At 49.4% G+C, this 15,258-nt stretch overlaps 2 protein-coding genes across 3 annotated transcripts in view; one reads left to right on the top strand and one right to left on the bottom strand.

The window, feature by feature from the left end:
- The window catches only part of LOC149347060 (uncharacterized), a 68,703-nt gene that overhangs the window by 17,557 nt on the left and 35,888 nt on the right, over window positions 1–15,258 (bottom strand). For both annotated transcript variants that reach the window (XM_089586835.1, XM_089586836.1), the window contains exons 8-10: window positions 3,472–3,741; window positions 2,641–2,687; window positions 2,129–2,234 (exon numbers count right to left, since the gene is read on the bottom strand). In XM_089586835.1, the coding sequence (XP_089442961.1) occupies window positions 2,129–2,234; window positions 2,641–2,687; window positions 3,472–3,741 (423 nt within the window). The remainder of the gene's footprint in view (window positions 1–2,128; window positions 2,235–2,640; window positions 2,688–3,471; window positions 3,742–15,258) is intronic.
- LOC149347061 (uncharacterized) lies at window positions 12,218–14,711 on the top strand. Its single transcript, XM_089586837.1, has 2 exons — window positions 12,218–12,716; window positions 13,425–14,711. The coding sequence occupies exons 1-2, from the start codon at window positions 12,500–12,502 to the stop codon at window positions 14,183–14,185; spliced, it is 978 nt and encodes a 325-aa protein (XP_089442963.1). The 5' UTR covers window positions 12,218–12,499; the 3' UTR covers window positions 14,186–14,711.

The raw sequence follows: 15,258 nt of genomic DNA, 5'->3' as shown, positions 1-15,258 counted from the left end.
GGGAGCCATTTTGAAACCAAAATCGGGAAAACAGACGTCACTAGTCCCATGACGTCGGCAGGCCACCACCACACTGTCATTCGCTCGAGCCGCGGCAGCTACGACGTCACGGGCACACTTCCGGTAGCGGTGAAAATCGTCTGCTCGAGCCACTGCGCGACCCCCTCGGGCAAGCGAGAGCCAGGGCATTGCCTTCGCGCATATGGTTTTAATTTACCTCTGCCGCCTCTTTCGCTACTGTTGTCGCTGGCGTTCAGCCGGTACGGCGTGAATGCATAGGGCTCGATGCCCATCGCGGCTGTGACAGCGAGCAATCGCGCCTCGAGGTCCGGGTCCATTCTGCTAACTAGCAAAGAAACCCGACGCGCGCCGCAATCCAAGAAAGCGCAGAGACTGGAGAGACACTGCCGACGCACGCTGCTCCTCGGGAGTGCGACAACCGGAAGTCGTAAACCGAACGTCAGCGAATGACGTATTCATGGGCGGAGCCCAGTCCCGGAGCTGTTTTCTTTATTTTTATGGTGCCCCGCGCGTATGAGTTGAGGGGGGAGAGGAGGAGCGTGATTTTTAATTGCCTATAACTTCGTTGTTATTGACGCTAGCTCGAAAATTCTTGCGCTGGGGTGACGAGTGATGGATTGCCTATCTTTACGTAATCTCAATAAATTTATTTCATAGTCCCTTTAATTTGAACTCTGGTTCCCTACAATGAACATGAGGGTCCTGTCAACATCAAGTGTATTTCCCTTAATTTGAACTCTGCATAAATTTTGAGATCTTCTTTGAGTTCCACTTCGAAAGGCATCTGCATAGCCAGATCTGGACTGCAAGAGCAGATTGGCCAGCAAATTGCCGTTACCTCGGCTTATCACACCTGTGTGCTGCTTCTGTTCGTGCGTGTCCAGTTCTGTGGTGCTCAGTTATTCACGATGGATGCATGCCAAGTGGCCCACCTAGCAGCCCACTTACTACCTTGACCGACTGAGCCATAAGCCCACTGATAACACTGTGCAAAGAGGCAAACTCAACTTGATGAGCATGTGGTGCATCTTACGACAAAAAGAAATCCCTTGAAAGTTTATAGAATGACAAATGATTACCACAGTGGTCATGCAACAACTGCCGGCTCATGCTCCTCAACTTCTAACCGCTCGTGGTCACACCTCCGACTGCAGGCAAGGCTTCAATCCAGTCTGTGCAATCCTACTGTGTTTTTGACACCATTTATTTCGCTCCTTTATCCAACACCAGAGCCCCTAGGAAACACATCTGGGGAAATGAAACAACTTGACAGCCAACACACCAAAGGAAAATTACGGAAGACAAAACTGTTGATGAACCTGAGCCATGGAAAAGAACTCATGTCCTGAACGACAAACTTCTATTATGCTCGCCCCTGAATTCAGTGAATCGCAGCCCACCCCGGAAGGTGAACACTCTGCGGTGTTAGCCTGCAGCGATGTGCGGCACGCCAGGTGAAAGAGTCGTTCACCCTGTCGCTAAGCCCAACGCGCTCTGCATTGAAGCCGCAGCGGGAAACGCTTTTGAACTAGCCACTGCTGATCACAAACATCCTGCACAATAACTTCATGCTGGTATAAACGCATAATTGACTTCCGTAACTCCATCAGCGAAATGCACAGAAAAGTGGGCCGAGTGTCAGCTGCTTTGCACTGAAAGCTGAGGAAAGGACGCACGGAGTCCACAGATCACAGGCTGTTGTGCACAGCATCACTGTGCACACATCTCTGTCCCGATTCCAATTTGGAAAACCCTGTTTTGATGTGTAGCCTGCCAATAAAGTACTCCGCCAGCCTTTCTCCATCTCGACAGTTCCAGCCAACTGTCGTACGATGCAGGGTATGCATCGTTTTCTACTGTGTAGCCGAGGCTTTTAATGCATTATCCCTATGGGGGATTCACCTTGCCTGCACCAAACAGTCGTAAAATGTAGATTGTCGCATGAACGAGGGATGTGTAACGCAGGTTCCACTCTATATTGTTCTTCTGGACACCTCTTCACTCTTTCTGCACGAAGTGGTAAAAATAAACAAATAAAAAATAAACAATATAAATAAATAAAAAGGCAGAGTTCAGCGAGTATCCCTACCAGCCAGGAGTACCTCACCTCGAGAACTTTGGCGACGATCTTGGAGTCGAGGCCAGCCAGCAATGTAGCCGTGTCCCGGCAGCAGTCCTTCAGGTCGCCCACCCGCAACAAGAGCTGCTCCACCCTGAACATGCCCCCCCGAGATGGTCGGAGTGGGATGCACACAGCGAGTTGAAGGCACAGCACAGCAATTTTTCCAGCTGCACAGCAGTACTTGACAGGACCACAAACAGCGGGCTCTTCGTTTTTGGATAAAACCAAATTCTTCCCTATGTCTGCACACCGAGGAAGTCTTATCTTACAAAACATTCTCCGATGCTACTGAACTTTAATGCTTCCTTTGCTGAACTAAAAAGCACCTGATGTTTAGCAACAAAATCAGGGCTCAATGCTGCTTCTTTCTAGAAATGTCCGTGAGGCAGTTGCAGCTCTAAACAGTGCGATGGCAATGACTGTCGCAAGGGACTGAGCTTCAGCATGTGGCACTGGCAGAAAGAAGGAAGGAAACTGACGAGCACAGCAGCACTCACGTGGTCTTGTGTGCCTCCAGCTCTTGCCTAAGCCGCTCCAGGTCCTCCTGCGCCAAGTCACGCGGCAAACACCCCGAGCCATTGTGCAGGCAATCCAACCTTCTCCACAGCGAGTCGCAAAACAAAGTTTTGGTTTGGTTAACGGGGTTTAACGTCCCAAAGTGACTCGGGCTACAAGAGACGCCGTAGTGGAGGGTTCCAGATAATTTCGACCACCTGAGGTTCTTTAACGTGCACCGGCATCGCACAGTACACGGGCCTCAAGAATTTTGCCTCCATCGAAATTCAGACGCAGCGGCCGGGATCGAACCCGAGTCTTTTGGGTCAGCATCCAAGCCCCATAACCCCTGAGCCACTGCGGCGGCACTCAGACTGAAAATCCCTACAACTTTCAAAAGGTGCGAATTAGGAACCCCATACGACCTGGATTCTACCTCTTCCTACCTGAACATGCATGTTAAAAAGAACAAAGCACATTGCCTCTTGAAAAAAAAAAAAAGGCTAAATTTAGTTAATCATGACTGGCTGTACCCTTCCTTTAACACAGATAAAAAAGGGGTAAAAGAAAGGTGGAAGCTGAGGCACGGATAAATTCAGGTGCTCAGGGAATCCAAAAAGCCCTCAAAGGGAAGTTTGAGAACACCCTGTTCTTTTGATATTGGTCATTCTTTTCTTAAACTGATTTCAAAGTGACCATTTCCTATTCAAACAAAGGTAAACATTCCATAAACAATGAAAACAAAAGAAATGAAGCCCTTGGTGCACTGCTACCAATGTTGCAGCACTGGTACCAGACAATGCAAGTGAGCTGAGAATCCAGACTGCACCCACCTTGGTCTTTCCAGCTGCCTTGTCATCGTGGGGAGCCTGGAGCGCCAGGCGTTGGAGCACCCTCTGCACCACGTCTTCGAGCCGCTCCTCTGAGAGCAGCTGTGGCTCTGGCACCTGCTTGCCGACGTGGTCTGCCTGGAGAACTGGCACCACGGGCGGAGGAGGAAGGGCGGAGGACGCACCACCAGAGAAGGGCCACGAGAACCAGGAGACGGGAGCACTCAGGTACGCCGCGGCCATCCCCAGAGGCTTGGCCGCTTCGGACACCACCTGGTGAGAAAGCCAAGCCGGTTCAGTGGAACCACTTCCTCATCACCATCAGCAGCAGCCTGACTACACCCACTGCAGGGCAAAGGCCTCTCCCACGTCTCTCCAATAAACCCCGTCCTTTGCCAGCTGCGGCCACTGTATCCCCACAAACTTCTTAATCTCTTAATCTCATCCGCCCACCTAACTTTCTGCCGTCCCCTGCTACGTTTTCTTTCTCTTGGAATCCACTCCGTTACCCTGAAGGACCAGCGGTTATCTTGCCTTCGCATTACATGCCCTGCCCAAGCCCACTTCTTCCTCTTGATTTCGACCAGGATGTCATTAACCCGCGTTTGTTCCCTCACCCACTCCACCCTCTTCCGATCTCTTAACGTTACACCTATCATTTTCCTTTCCATAGCTCGCTGCGTTGTCCTTAACTTAATCTGAACCCTCTTTGTTAGCCTCCATGTTTCTGCCCCATAGGTGAGTACCAGTAGGATACAGCTGTTGTATACTTTTCTCTTGAGGGATATTGGTAAACTGCCATTCATGATCTGAGAGAACCTGATATGTGCGCTCCACCCCATTCTTATTCTTCTAGTTATTTCCCTCTCATGATCCAGATCTACGGTCACTACCTGCCCTAAGTAGACACATTCTATTACTACTTCCAGCACCTGGCTACCAACTGCAAACTGCTGTTCCCTTGCTAGGCTGTTGAACATTACTTTGGTTTTCTGCATGTTAATTTTTAGCCCCACCGTTCTGCTCTGCCTAAGTGGAACCACTTAGTGCACGCTTAATAAGACATCTGGCCTGCAAAGAAAGCAGTGAAGGGGTGGCAGAGTCGGGTGGGTAGATGAGGTTAGGAAGTCTGTGGGGAAGGGGTGGCTTCAGGTGGTGCTTGACAGGGTTAATTAGAAGTCACGAGTGAGAGATGTTTATTACGGCAGTCGACAAAGTTGGGCCGTTGCTGCTGCTGATGATGAAGCAATGTTTAAGTAGCTGACTGGCACATCGCTGGTGTGCACCGAAATTGTCTGCTCCTTACGCGATATGCGCAGCTCGTGGGCTGAAGCCTCCTTGCAGGCGACGGTGTCGCTTGTGAGGAGTGCGATCTGATGAAGCTTCACTGCTACAGCGTCACACCGTAAAGGCTGTCGGGGTGGCACCTAAGATTTTGCAGCAGTTCAGCTTCAACGCTCCTGACAGCATGCGCGCAATAAAGAATTGATCAAAACGTGAAAAATAGACATTGCCGCACCATTCTTAACTTGAAAGAAGGCACCCATTGCCCAGTCTTTCACCAAATAGGTAAATTTACCTTGATGCAAGCAGTAAATTGGTAAATTGGTTTTTGAGGAAAGGAAATGGCGCAGTATCTGTCTCACATATCTTAACAGACACCTGAACCGTGCCGTAAGGGAAGGGAGGAAGGTGGGAGTGAAAGAAGGAAGAGAGAATGAGGTGCCTTAGTGGAGGTCTCCGAAATAATTTCGACCACCTGGGGATCTTTAGCGTGCACTGACATCGCACAGCACACGGGCGCCTCTTGCGTTTCGCCTCCATCGAAACGCGGCCACCGCGGTCGGGTTCGAACCAAGGTACTCCGGCTCGGTAGATGAGCGCCTTACCACTGAGCCACCGCGGCGGGTACATCTGACACTTTTTCCAGGGTACAGTCGAACTCCGCAATAACGAAACCGCCGGGGAAGGAAAACCTTTTCGTTGTCGTGAGAATTTCGCTGTCGCGAAAATGGACAAACAAGCACACCCATTACCTTCCAGAACCAAAAATTTAATGAAAAAAGTCGCTTATTTTGCTCTGCTTGACATTGCTGTGCAGGAGCTTGACGACTCTGGCTTCGCAGCTTGATAAGCTATGCATAGGTTCGTCGTCGTCGTGGTCACCGTGAAAAGTCCGGATAACATCGAAAGCATCAAGCACATCACGCGAGCTTAGTTGCGTAACTTTCCTGCATCCAGGACGATGCTGCTTCAGCGTCGACGCGCGCACACTCCCCTGACAACACTTTGGCGACGATGCAGTGCCGCGCGCTTTAAATCGATTTAGCCATCCGGCGCTCGCCTTAAAGTTGTCGTGCCCCAGAATGCACGCGAAGTCAATCGCATTTTGCTGCAGAAGGCTTCCAGACAAAGGCACCTTGTTCGCTCTCTTGTTCAGGAACCACTGAAATACGGCTTTGTCCACGCCTTCGTACACCGGCATTGCCAAAGTCTTGTTCAGAGCGCGCGCGCCGTTCTGGAGTGCCTCCATGATGCCATTCTTTGATTTCATAATCGTAGAAAGTGAGCTGCACGGGATACTGAACTAGAGCACTGCACGGGCCTCAATCTGAGGCCCAAGCCCGGCCCGGGCCCGCGACCTGAAGCCCGAGCCCGGCCCAGGCCCGCTAAATTATCGCTGTAGCGAGCCCGGCCCGGCCCGTGAATCCCAGAGTGAAGCCAACCCCGGGCCCGGCCCGGCCCGTTTCACAGTAACGCTTGAGGTATACCGCTCACTCTGAGCAAGTAGACTGCTACTGGACCGATAAGAAACTGGCCGACAAAGGTTCTGAAACCACAGTTTGGCTTGCAGAAAGTTGGTTCTTTTTAACCCAGAAGGAAGTGATTAAGAGTTGTGCTCGGCAGGCCCGTCATTTGGACAGTAATCTCGTGTAGGTGCGCAATGATAAACTCGGGGAGTTCGGAGAGCCAAACAAAAAGAGCTGCATACGCGCGTAGTAGACTACTTTGCATTCCCCCATGATTTTAATCAGTTATATTTTGCCGCCCGGACGTATAAACATTAAAGCTGCCTAGCAAGCAGTGGGATGACATTTTTTTAGTGGACGCAATCTCAGAGGTTGAACTCATAGCCGATCTGGTCGCCTTTCAGCAGAAACGAAAAACGAAAAGGCTTGAGTATTTCACGGTGTGTGTTGTGTAGACTATAAGCGTCCTAAAATATTTTATTCCCGAATGCATTTCTAATAGTGTATAGGTATGTTTTGGGATGACGAACGATCAATTGCCAATTAAGACCGATTGAATTTTACTCTTATTGGTGGAGCAGAAGATAACGCGTGAAACGCGTGATAACACTTGTCATGACAATGAGGATGAAGAAGCGAGGAGTGATAGACTTATGAGATAAGATTTACAAACTCTCACGAGATTTTGTGGCTATTTCATTTACTAGACGTTCCGGTCAGCTGATCAAAAAGAAAACCAAACGCGCTTTAGTTTTTGAATTTTACCACATAAGAAAAATATAGCTATAAAATAAAAGCTATGTTTTTGGTACTTAAGGGCCCAAGGGGAGTCAGGCTGTGAGAGACACCGAAGCAGAGAGCTCCGTATCATTTCCACCACCTGAATTTCTTCAACGAGCAATGATACTACAAAATACATGGCTGTCTTGCTTGCCGCCTAAATAGAAATGCGACCGCCGATGTTAGGAGCAAACCGTGGTTCCCCGGCTCAGTAATCAAGCGCCTTGACCACTAAGCCACCGTGGCATGGAAATAAGGAAATAGATAAGTCAATGAATAAAGCTTAGTTTTTTTCTCAGCGCGTACCATGGCCCATAGCTCATCCGTGTCGCTGCTTCAATGCCGCAGTTGTGTACTTCACTGTGCAATAGTGAGTGAATAGTTGGACACCAGCCGTTTCTGTACGGACCCAAGCCTGACTCGGGTCCGCAGCTTTAAGACCGAGCCCGGCCCGGGCCCGCAACTTCAGGCCCGGGCCCGGCCCAGGCCCGGCAAAACAAATCATGTCCTGGCCCGGCCCGGCCCGCGGGCCGGGCCCGGGCAGTGCACTATACTGAACTCCTCCGCAATGTCCGTCTTCTTTCTGCCTTTTTCAGCTTCGGCGATGATAGCAGCCTTTTCCTGCAGCGTCAAAAACTTGCGCTTCTTTACAGGAGGCAGCATGTTTCCGACAGTCGAAAAACAACAAAAAACACTGTACACAAGCAAGTCGCGGGCGAATTCGGCTTGCACAAGGCGGACGGCAAGATCGGCGAGACAGCGTGGTCGGCGCACTAGAGAAAAGAAAAAAAAAAGGGTTCCTTGCTCTTCCCTGGTTGGCCGGCGGTGTCGTCACGTGAAACGTCACGTGCGTGCGTAGTCGCCAACAGACGGGCTAGCAAAAAGCCGCTTTCAGCGGGCAAAAAAAGAAATTGCTTTGCTATCATCATTACCGAAACAACCGAAAGTAAACAAAAATGGCTGCGCCGGTGCTTGTTGGCAGGTGAAATGAATGGGCCCGACTTGTCGGAGGAGTTTAATGCTGCAGTTTTGCCCATTCTATGTTCCCGACTGGCTGACGTGGCGAAAAAATGTTGCAGATCACTACCTCAAACTTTCGTTAATGCGGGACTGCTTTTTAAAAACCCTTCGCTATTGAGAGGGGACAAATGCATTGAACCCTATGGGAGTTCGCCGGGGGCGCCAGAATTTTTCGTTGCCGCGAGAATTTCGTTCTTGAGGGCGTTCGTTATTGAGGGGTTCAACTGTAATTCAATAATTAAAGCTTTTGGATGATTCAGACTTTTTTTTTCGGTCGCTTGAAGTTTAAATTAACAATCGCTTTTACTGTGCGAACATTTCTTCCCATGTCTGAAGTGGCAACTTCAAAGCCCAATAACCCAGGAATTCAGCAGCTTCAAAAATTGCTTTCGGCAAAAACTTGCCTAACGTAAGTGCACAAAGCTGTTTCACACTGAATTAAATTGCATTTAGAATCAGCACACAAAAATGAGTTTCCTGAAGATTACAGAATCATGATTTCACGAGTAAACTTTTTTCCCCAGACCAGCTTCCCTCTTTACATGACTCAAAGATTTTGGCCCTGCACAGAATATGCCTGCACTGCCGTATAGAACACGTTACAACTCAGCGGCTATGCCATCTTTCAGCAGGCATTCCTGAAGGGAACACTTCTCAGCACAGCCCTTAGCAAGCGATAGGCGCAAACCTTGACTGTCGTTTGAACGGCTCATACTGCGGAACTCTACGGCGCCCCTTTTTAGGCAAATTAAACTGCGAGTGCTCTCTTTCACTCATTTTTAGGTGCGTACGCATGCACCACAACTGCACACAACCGAACTGTACTAAGATGTGGCACATTTGATCGCTATTTGATCACTATGATAAGGGCAGCGGGAACGCTGGCGCGATTACGCTATCTGCGGCTAGCACAAGCTGTCGAGATGTAAAAGGACTATGGAGCGTTACTTATCAAGATGAAGACAGAAGATGGTAGAGAACTCCCTGAAGAAGGACAGCTGTTTGGCATGAGTGTTGTGCCTCTTGGAGCCCTTAACTGTGCCCTTTTGAGTCCTTATCTGTGCCCTTTTGAGTCCTTATCTGTGCCCTTTTGAGTCCTTATCTGTGCCACTTAGTCCCATTCAGGTCTCACAGTGTGTGTTTTTATCTGCTGTGCTGAGGTGTTATCGCCGTTCTGTTGTAGCCATATCATTACGCTCACGACAGCCTTGACCATGTGCTCCACTCTGCCGCTACTTTCCATGTTGTGTTCCTTTCCAGCGAAACTGCTGCTGCACAAAATCTACACTCTGTGGCAGTCGAGGAAGTGCAGACTGAACCATGGCAGGAGACGCCACACTCACTGAATTTGCAAGCATGCGCGGAAGACACAGACACATCGAAGTGGTCGGCCAGTGAATACAAGCTGCACTAGGTCCCAAGGTAGAAGATAACGACAAAGCATGCCTTATCTGCACACATCTGTGGACGAGCTACCATATGGCGCGCGGGAAAAACGACGACACTTGAAGCAAACCGACAGGAGTGCAAGACGTGCCAGGTGAGAGGCGGGAAAGGAGTCTCCTCTTCGCCTATCTATATGGCCGTTCGCAGTTTATCTTTTTTTTCGTTTTGCTACACAGCAGCGACGAGCAATGCGTACAGCGAACGATCGATGTCCTGAACACCACAGCGCACCAGAGGTAGAAGAATTGCATGACTTCTGCACTTTATTTTTTTTTAAACCACTATGAACTATAGCAGGTACAACTCAAGAATGAAGCGGCTTTTCCCAGTCGAAAGGACCCCATTGCAGCCAATGGTGTCGGCCAATTCTCACGAGCATGCCAGCGCGACTATACAAGGAGTGGCCGATGAGAGGGGACAGTCCATCCCTTCCATGGTTGGGATGGAAAGAAGCGACCATCCATGGTCGCTTCTTTCGTGCTTAAAGAAGCATAAACATTTACTTATGGGTCCGTCTTTTCTTTGTAATGATGTGCAAGGCATACACGGATTACCATGTGGTGTTCTACGACTGCTAAATAATTTATCACCGAATTTCTCTCTTGTTCTGTTTCGGTTTCAACAACTCTACGATGACTGATGTTAAAGTATAATCGCTGCTTCCTTATTTTAATTCGCTCGAATGGTAAGCCAGCCTGCCTCAAGAGCCAGAATGACAATGAATTTAGAATATTTAGAAGCAACGATTACATCACAGTCTTCGCATGCCTAAAGTGACCTATAAGTGCACTTTGACATTACAGTCACCGTGCAGCTGTTGAAACCGAAACGTGACAAAAATTTGATTACAAATTACTCAGCAGTCGTAGGCGAACACCACTTGGTGATTCGTGCATAGTAGTGTCTTCCACATCGTTGTATGGAGAAGAAAACGTCACCAAAATTGGGTGGCTATACTCTTCAACCGTGTTGGGAACCCTCAAGGTCATCTTTTCGTATACTGTATTTAAATGCATATTTTGCACTTTTTTCTTTAAATTAAGGCTTCAAAAAAAAAAGCTGCGCGAATAATGCATAAATTTCTGAAAATGTTCTAAAAATTGCTACAAAGGTCATAGCATGCAATATATAGTGTATATTGCCGCCTATACTATTTTCCATCCACCCATCTTGAAGCAATGAATGCGCAAAGATACAATCACGAAGCCAGCAGTTGGAGGCAAATGAGATAACGGGCGATAAAACTGCGCCATCGCGTGCGGCCTGAACAGCAAATGGTTTTTGTTAGTACCTATTTATTAATAAAATTAACAATGGAAGGAAAAGATGATAGGAGTGATAAGAAGAGAGGGGCAGGGAGGCAACATACACTATGTACAAATACTACAGAGTGTGGAAATAAGCAAACAGTTCGGTAGTTTAGGATTTGGGCACCCGTGCAACTGTTGCGGGAAAGCTGCTGAGCAAACGGGTCGGTGGTTTCGGATTCAGGCGCGCGCGCGATGCTGCTGTGGGAAAGCGTCCGCCACAGCGAGCGAACTGCGTAAACTGAGTGCAATTCGTGCCCTCGCCACATGCACCTTTTGCAACTGCACACAGCAACGCGGCCGCGTGCCGATCTTACAAAGCCTGCCTTGTGTGCACCTGCGTACAGTCATCCACACACCTATAACATAGAACGCAAGGCGCTTCGTTCATTTCCGACAGTAGCCGCTCCCTGGCACGGGCCTGATATTGCTTTTAAAGACACGAGTTCTAAGCACGATCCGTGGCAATGTGCATGCGCGATACGGTCTTGTTTCAAGCCCTATAATACTTGCAAATGACATCAGTATACGAGTAAATGACGTCAGTATAGAGGGTTCCGTGGACGTCTGTACATGCCAATGGTCCGGCGAAGCAGAACGTTCAAAATATGAGAATAAAAGTTTTTAGCAGATCCGGATAAAAAGTTGGTGGTGCGCAAATTATGTGAGGAAATACGGCACCGCTCAGTCTGCAGTGAAAGAGGAGCCATCCCTGAATGCTTCAGAATGTGCCTCAGATCTTGTAAGCTGAGCACTTAGCCTGCTATCTGAGCTATAGGTGAATCAAAGGCTCAATTCATGGAGATGTTGGGAGACAGACGACCGTCACTCTATGCAGTATCATCTGACGGGCACTTGGCTCTAACATCGCCTCCTGGCCATGGCGTAGGCACCTTGTATAGGGATCATGAGCTGCGGCTAAATAGTGCCAAGGTGCGCAAGAAATCTGTCAGATTTCCTTTGCGAATTAGAGGACTATCAGAACGCAATGCCAATTTCAGACTGCGATCTTTGGTAAACTCTGCTGCAACTTGGATTTATTGGTTTATTGGGTTTTTTTTACATCCCAAAGCAACTTAGGCTATGAGAGACGCCGTAGTGAAGGGCTCCGGAAATTTCGACCACCTGGGGTTCTTTAACGTGCACTGACACGCTGCAACTTGGTGACGAACACAGCGGCCGTTCACGACAAAAAAGATTTCACCGAGCGCTCTTGGAAAAAATTCTTGCTGGCCGACTATATCATCCGTGATAAAGACGAGCTTTGCGCCAGCACGCAAGGCAGAGATAAGGGCCTACTTTTGTTTCTACGTGTACGAGTGAGTGGATTCTTGAGTACCCAAGGCAGATAAGGTGATAGCATCCAAGGTCCCAGCCCTATCTCCGGCGCCGCTGATTCGACGTCTTCGGTGAAATGGCGATAAAAGCATCCTGCATCGAGGAGTCATTTTGGCAGAGCCATAGTCACCCCCCCCGGTTGAAGACTTCCTCGAGCCGTCTTGTGCGTGGCTCGGATCCTCGGCCGCCCAAGGCTCGGTGTCCCAGCCCCACGCCGATTTGCCATCGTGCCTAGCTGTCAGGTCCACTTCCTTCCACGGCAGCTGTCGACATTCTCGTGGTGATAGGACCCAAAAAGTCTGCCTCTTCTGGCAGCGTAGACACAGGGCGGTAAGCCTAAAGAGCCTGCTTCCTCTGGAAGCAGACTGAAGACACGGGGCGGTAGACCCAATGAGGACTGCAAGGAGAGATGGTGCTTTCGTCGTCACACCACCCTGCTGCCATGGAGCAAAGCAATGGATAACCTCTTCCAAAGCAGCGTGGGCGGAGAATGGGCAAGAAATGGCCCTTCCTGCCCCAATCGTCACCGGCATCAATGGTGGCGGCCAGTCTTTCGTCAAGAACTTCCCCGCTAGGAGTACTGCACCAGGACTTTCGCAGAGGAGCGGTAAGAGATATGCAGTCAACATTAGGGAGTTATAGCATAGCGTGATCCGCTACCGTAATCCGCTTCCGCGGGTCGCCACTGCGTGTGAGCAGAACGCCATGGGGGCACCAGAGGGCGCCACACTCCTGGCAGCTGTATGCGTGCCTGCAGTGTCTGGACCAATCAGTGCGTGTGTAGTGGTGCCCTGCAGAAGCGGATCACGGTAGTGGATCACGCTATGCCATAACTCTCTTCTGTCTTCATGATGCCCGTCTTGATGATGCGCCGTTAGTTCCGGCGAGAATGGCAGGACTCTTGTAGACATGGGCTCTATACTGTTCAAGGTGATCTCGTTAAATACGCCAGCAAGGTGAAACGTCTACAGCTGTGAAGCATAGAGGCATCTTTGCATGATCTCTACTCACATAGCGCTTGCAACGTCAACAGCTCGTTTAATGGTTACCACCAAAGAGTGAAAGCTAGGGCAGCAATTCTTAGACCTTGGCGGATTTTCCTGTCCAGCTATCTTGGGCCGTAACTTCATAGCTAAGGCAGGAATCGTGGCCAATCTCCATTCGGGCACCCATACCTGTACGGAATGTATGAATGCAGAATGATTCAAGTTCGTGACTAAGACAGCAGAGCCGCCGTCAAATCTGCTTGTCAGAAACCTCTCCCCGGTCACTGCGACAGGAAGTGGTGTTATCGCTATTCTGAAGTCTTTCACAGGTTCACAGGTGGAAAGGTCCAGAATCGAGGCAACACTTCCGCCCTTCCCCACAATATTCCTGGAGGGTCCTGGAAATGCTAACGTGCTGACTCACAGGATCGAGACTGGCTCTGCCCGCCCGATCCGTTACAACCCGACACCTTTGAGCATCCACGAGCGAGCACTCCTGGATGATGTTCTCGAAATGGTGGCTATGGGTGCATCAAGACCTTCCGAGAGCCCCTGGGAGTTTTCTATTGTTCCAGCATTTCAGAAAGATGGCACGACACTGTTATATGCGGGTACTATCGGTGGTCAAACGCTAGCTGTAACAGTTCGAGACTCTTATGCTTTTCTGCTACTCTCGACTGTAGCAGAGGTCCTCTCCAAATCCCAACAGCCCACTGTAATATTGAGAAGACTGCATTTACTTGCCATCGGAGACTGTTTGAATTTGTGTGACTGCTATTTGGGTTGTGCAATTCACCTGCAACCTTTCAGTGTGTCATGCATATTGAGTGAGGAGACTAAAAACTATGCGATGACTTACATGAATGATGTGGTGGTATTCTTGGAAAGCCTGAAGGACCATCTTGTTCACCTAACCATTATTTTGCAACAGGTCTCTGGACTGCACTTTTCGCACCAGTTCAGGCGGAGCAGCACTCAGATTCGAGTTGTCAGTGCAGCTAGTGCCACCTACACTTTGGCACTCGATCTGACGTCGTGTTGCACGAGTTCGGCACTAGCCTACTGGCGCGTTTTCTTGTGCAGAGAGTGAGAGGTGCTTGACATGCTCCGTAGCAGACTGTTCTACGCGGCCATACTTGTTTTAGCAAACTGCATTGAGACGGCCGCATACCCATGCTAGACACGGCATCTGCGCCATGCACAGAAGAAATGACATTGTGCGAGTGTGCATGAATGTGCATGAGTGTATGAAGGTGTGTGGGCGCCTTTACGTGTCTATGCCCGTAACCAACTGGCTGGCAGGCACACTGCGTAGGGGTTCCCCCTATCCAGCTGTGCACGTTGTTTTATGAATCATGCCTTTTTGTGCACAATAAAAAAGATTACACGCAGCATGCTGGAACATCTGCACAAGAGACAGAAGGTGAGTGCTGTTGATTTGTAATATATGTGGGTGATCGCAAAGGTTATGACTTGCTGTGACTCGCTATCCGCACCTCCGTTTACAGCAGTGATTGGCTGTGAAGTCGCCAGTCAGTGCCCTGTCTTCGCCCGTAGTCTGCCCATGCCTTGGTCTACCAGTTTCTGACAGTCACTCCGCCGCCACCGTACACTGACCGCGATTGCAAGCTGAGTTCAAATATTAAGTCAAACATATCGGGCACATTTTTCTGCTACACACGGCGGACAGCTGCAGGAAATTTTCGGGTAGAACGGCGGCAGCCTGAACCGCAAGTACCAACTCTCCAAGGTCTCGCATGACAGTCTGATCTCCTTGATTCAAAGTTTATGTTCAGTCGCCAACCGATTTTTTGGACAGAGAAAATTCAGATACGCTCAATTATTCGGACTGCTACGAGGCATCGCCACTCTGCCCATAGACCGTAATGTATAACTACAGAAATTCTGGACACCTTGCAACCTCTCGTTTGGTGTATTGGACACTCCATGAGCCAACTCGATCGACAGCACTTGCCCCCAATCAATGCTGACCAAAGCATGGTTCGACCCGCTGAAAGCCATTCTTGTTTTGAACTGAGCCTCCTTGCTGCCCCACGAGGTGGCGCTACTCCAAATGCCTGTTTCTGGCTCGGGACAACGTCGGAGGATGCTTTGGAGCCCCAGCGACTTCGTCCAAAGCTAAGTGGTTTTGGTAACGGTTTT

The sequence above is a fragment of the Amblyomma mixtum genome, chromosome 4, assembly GCF_055824585.1.
Source record: "Amblyomma mixtum isolate Tamu chromosome 4, ASM5582458v1, whole genome shotgun sequence".
Classification (NCBI taxonomy): Eukaryota; Metazoa; Arthropoda; class Arachnida; order Ixodida; family Ixodidae; genus Amblyomma; species Amblyomma mixtum.
This window is presented reverse-complemented; position numbering and strand designations above follow the sequence as displayed.

What these genes read in the sequence shown, in the direction of transcription:
- LOC149347061 (XM_089586837.1), top strand. Translation starts at nt 12,500, where the DNA reads ATGAGGACTGCAAGGAGAGATGGTGCTTTCGTCGTCACACCACCCTGC. An exon ending in AGGACTTTCGCAGAGGAGCG is followed by an intron (nt 12,717 to 13,424) that starts GTAAGAGATATG and finishes AGTCTTTCACAG; the next exon opens with GTTCACAGGTGGAAAGGTCC.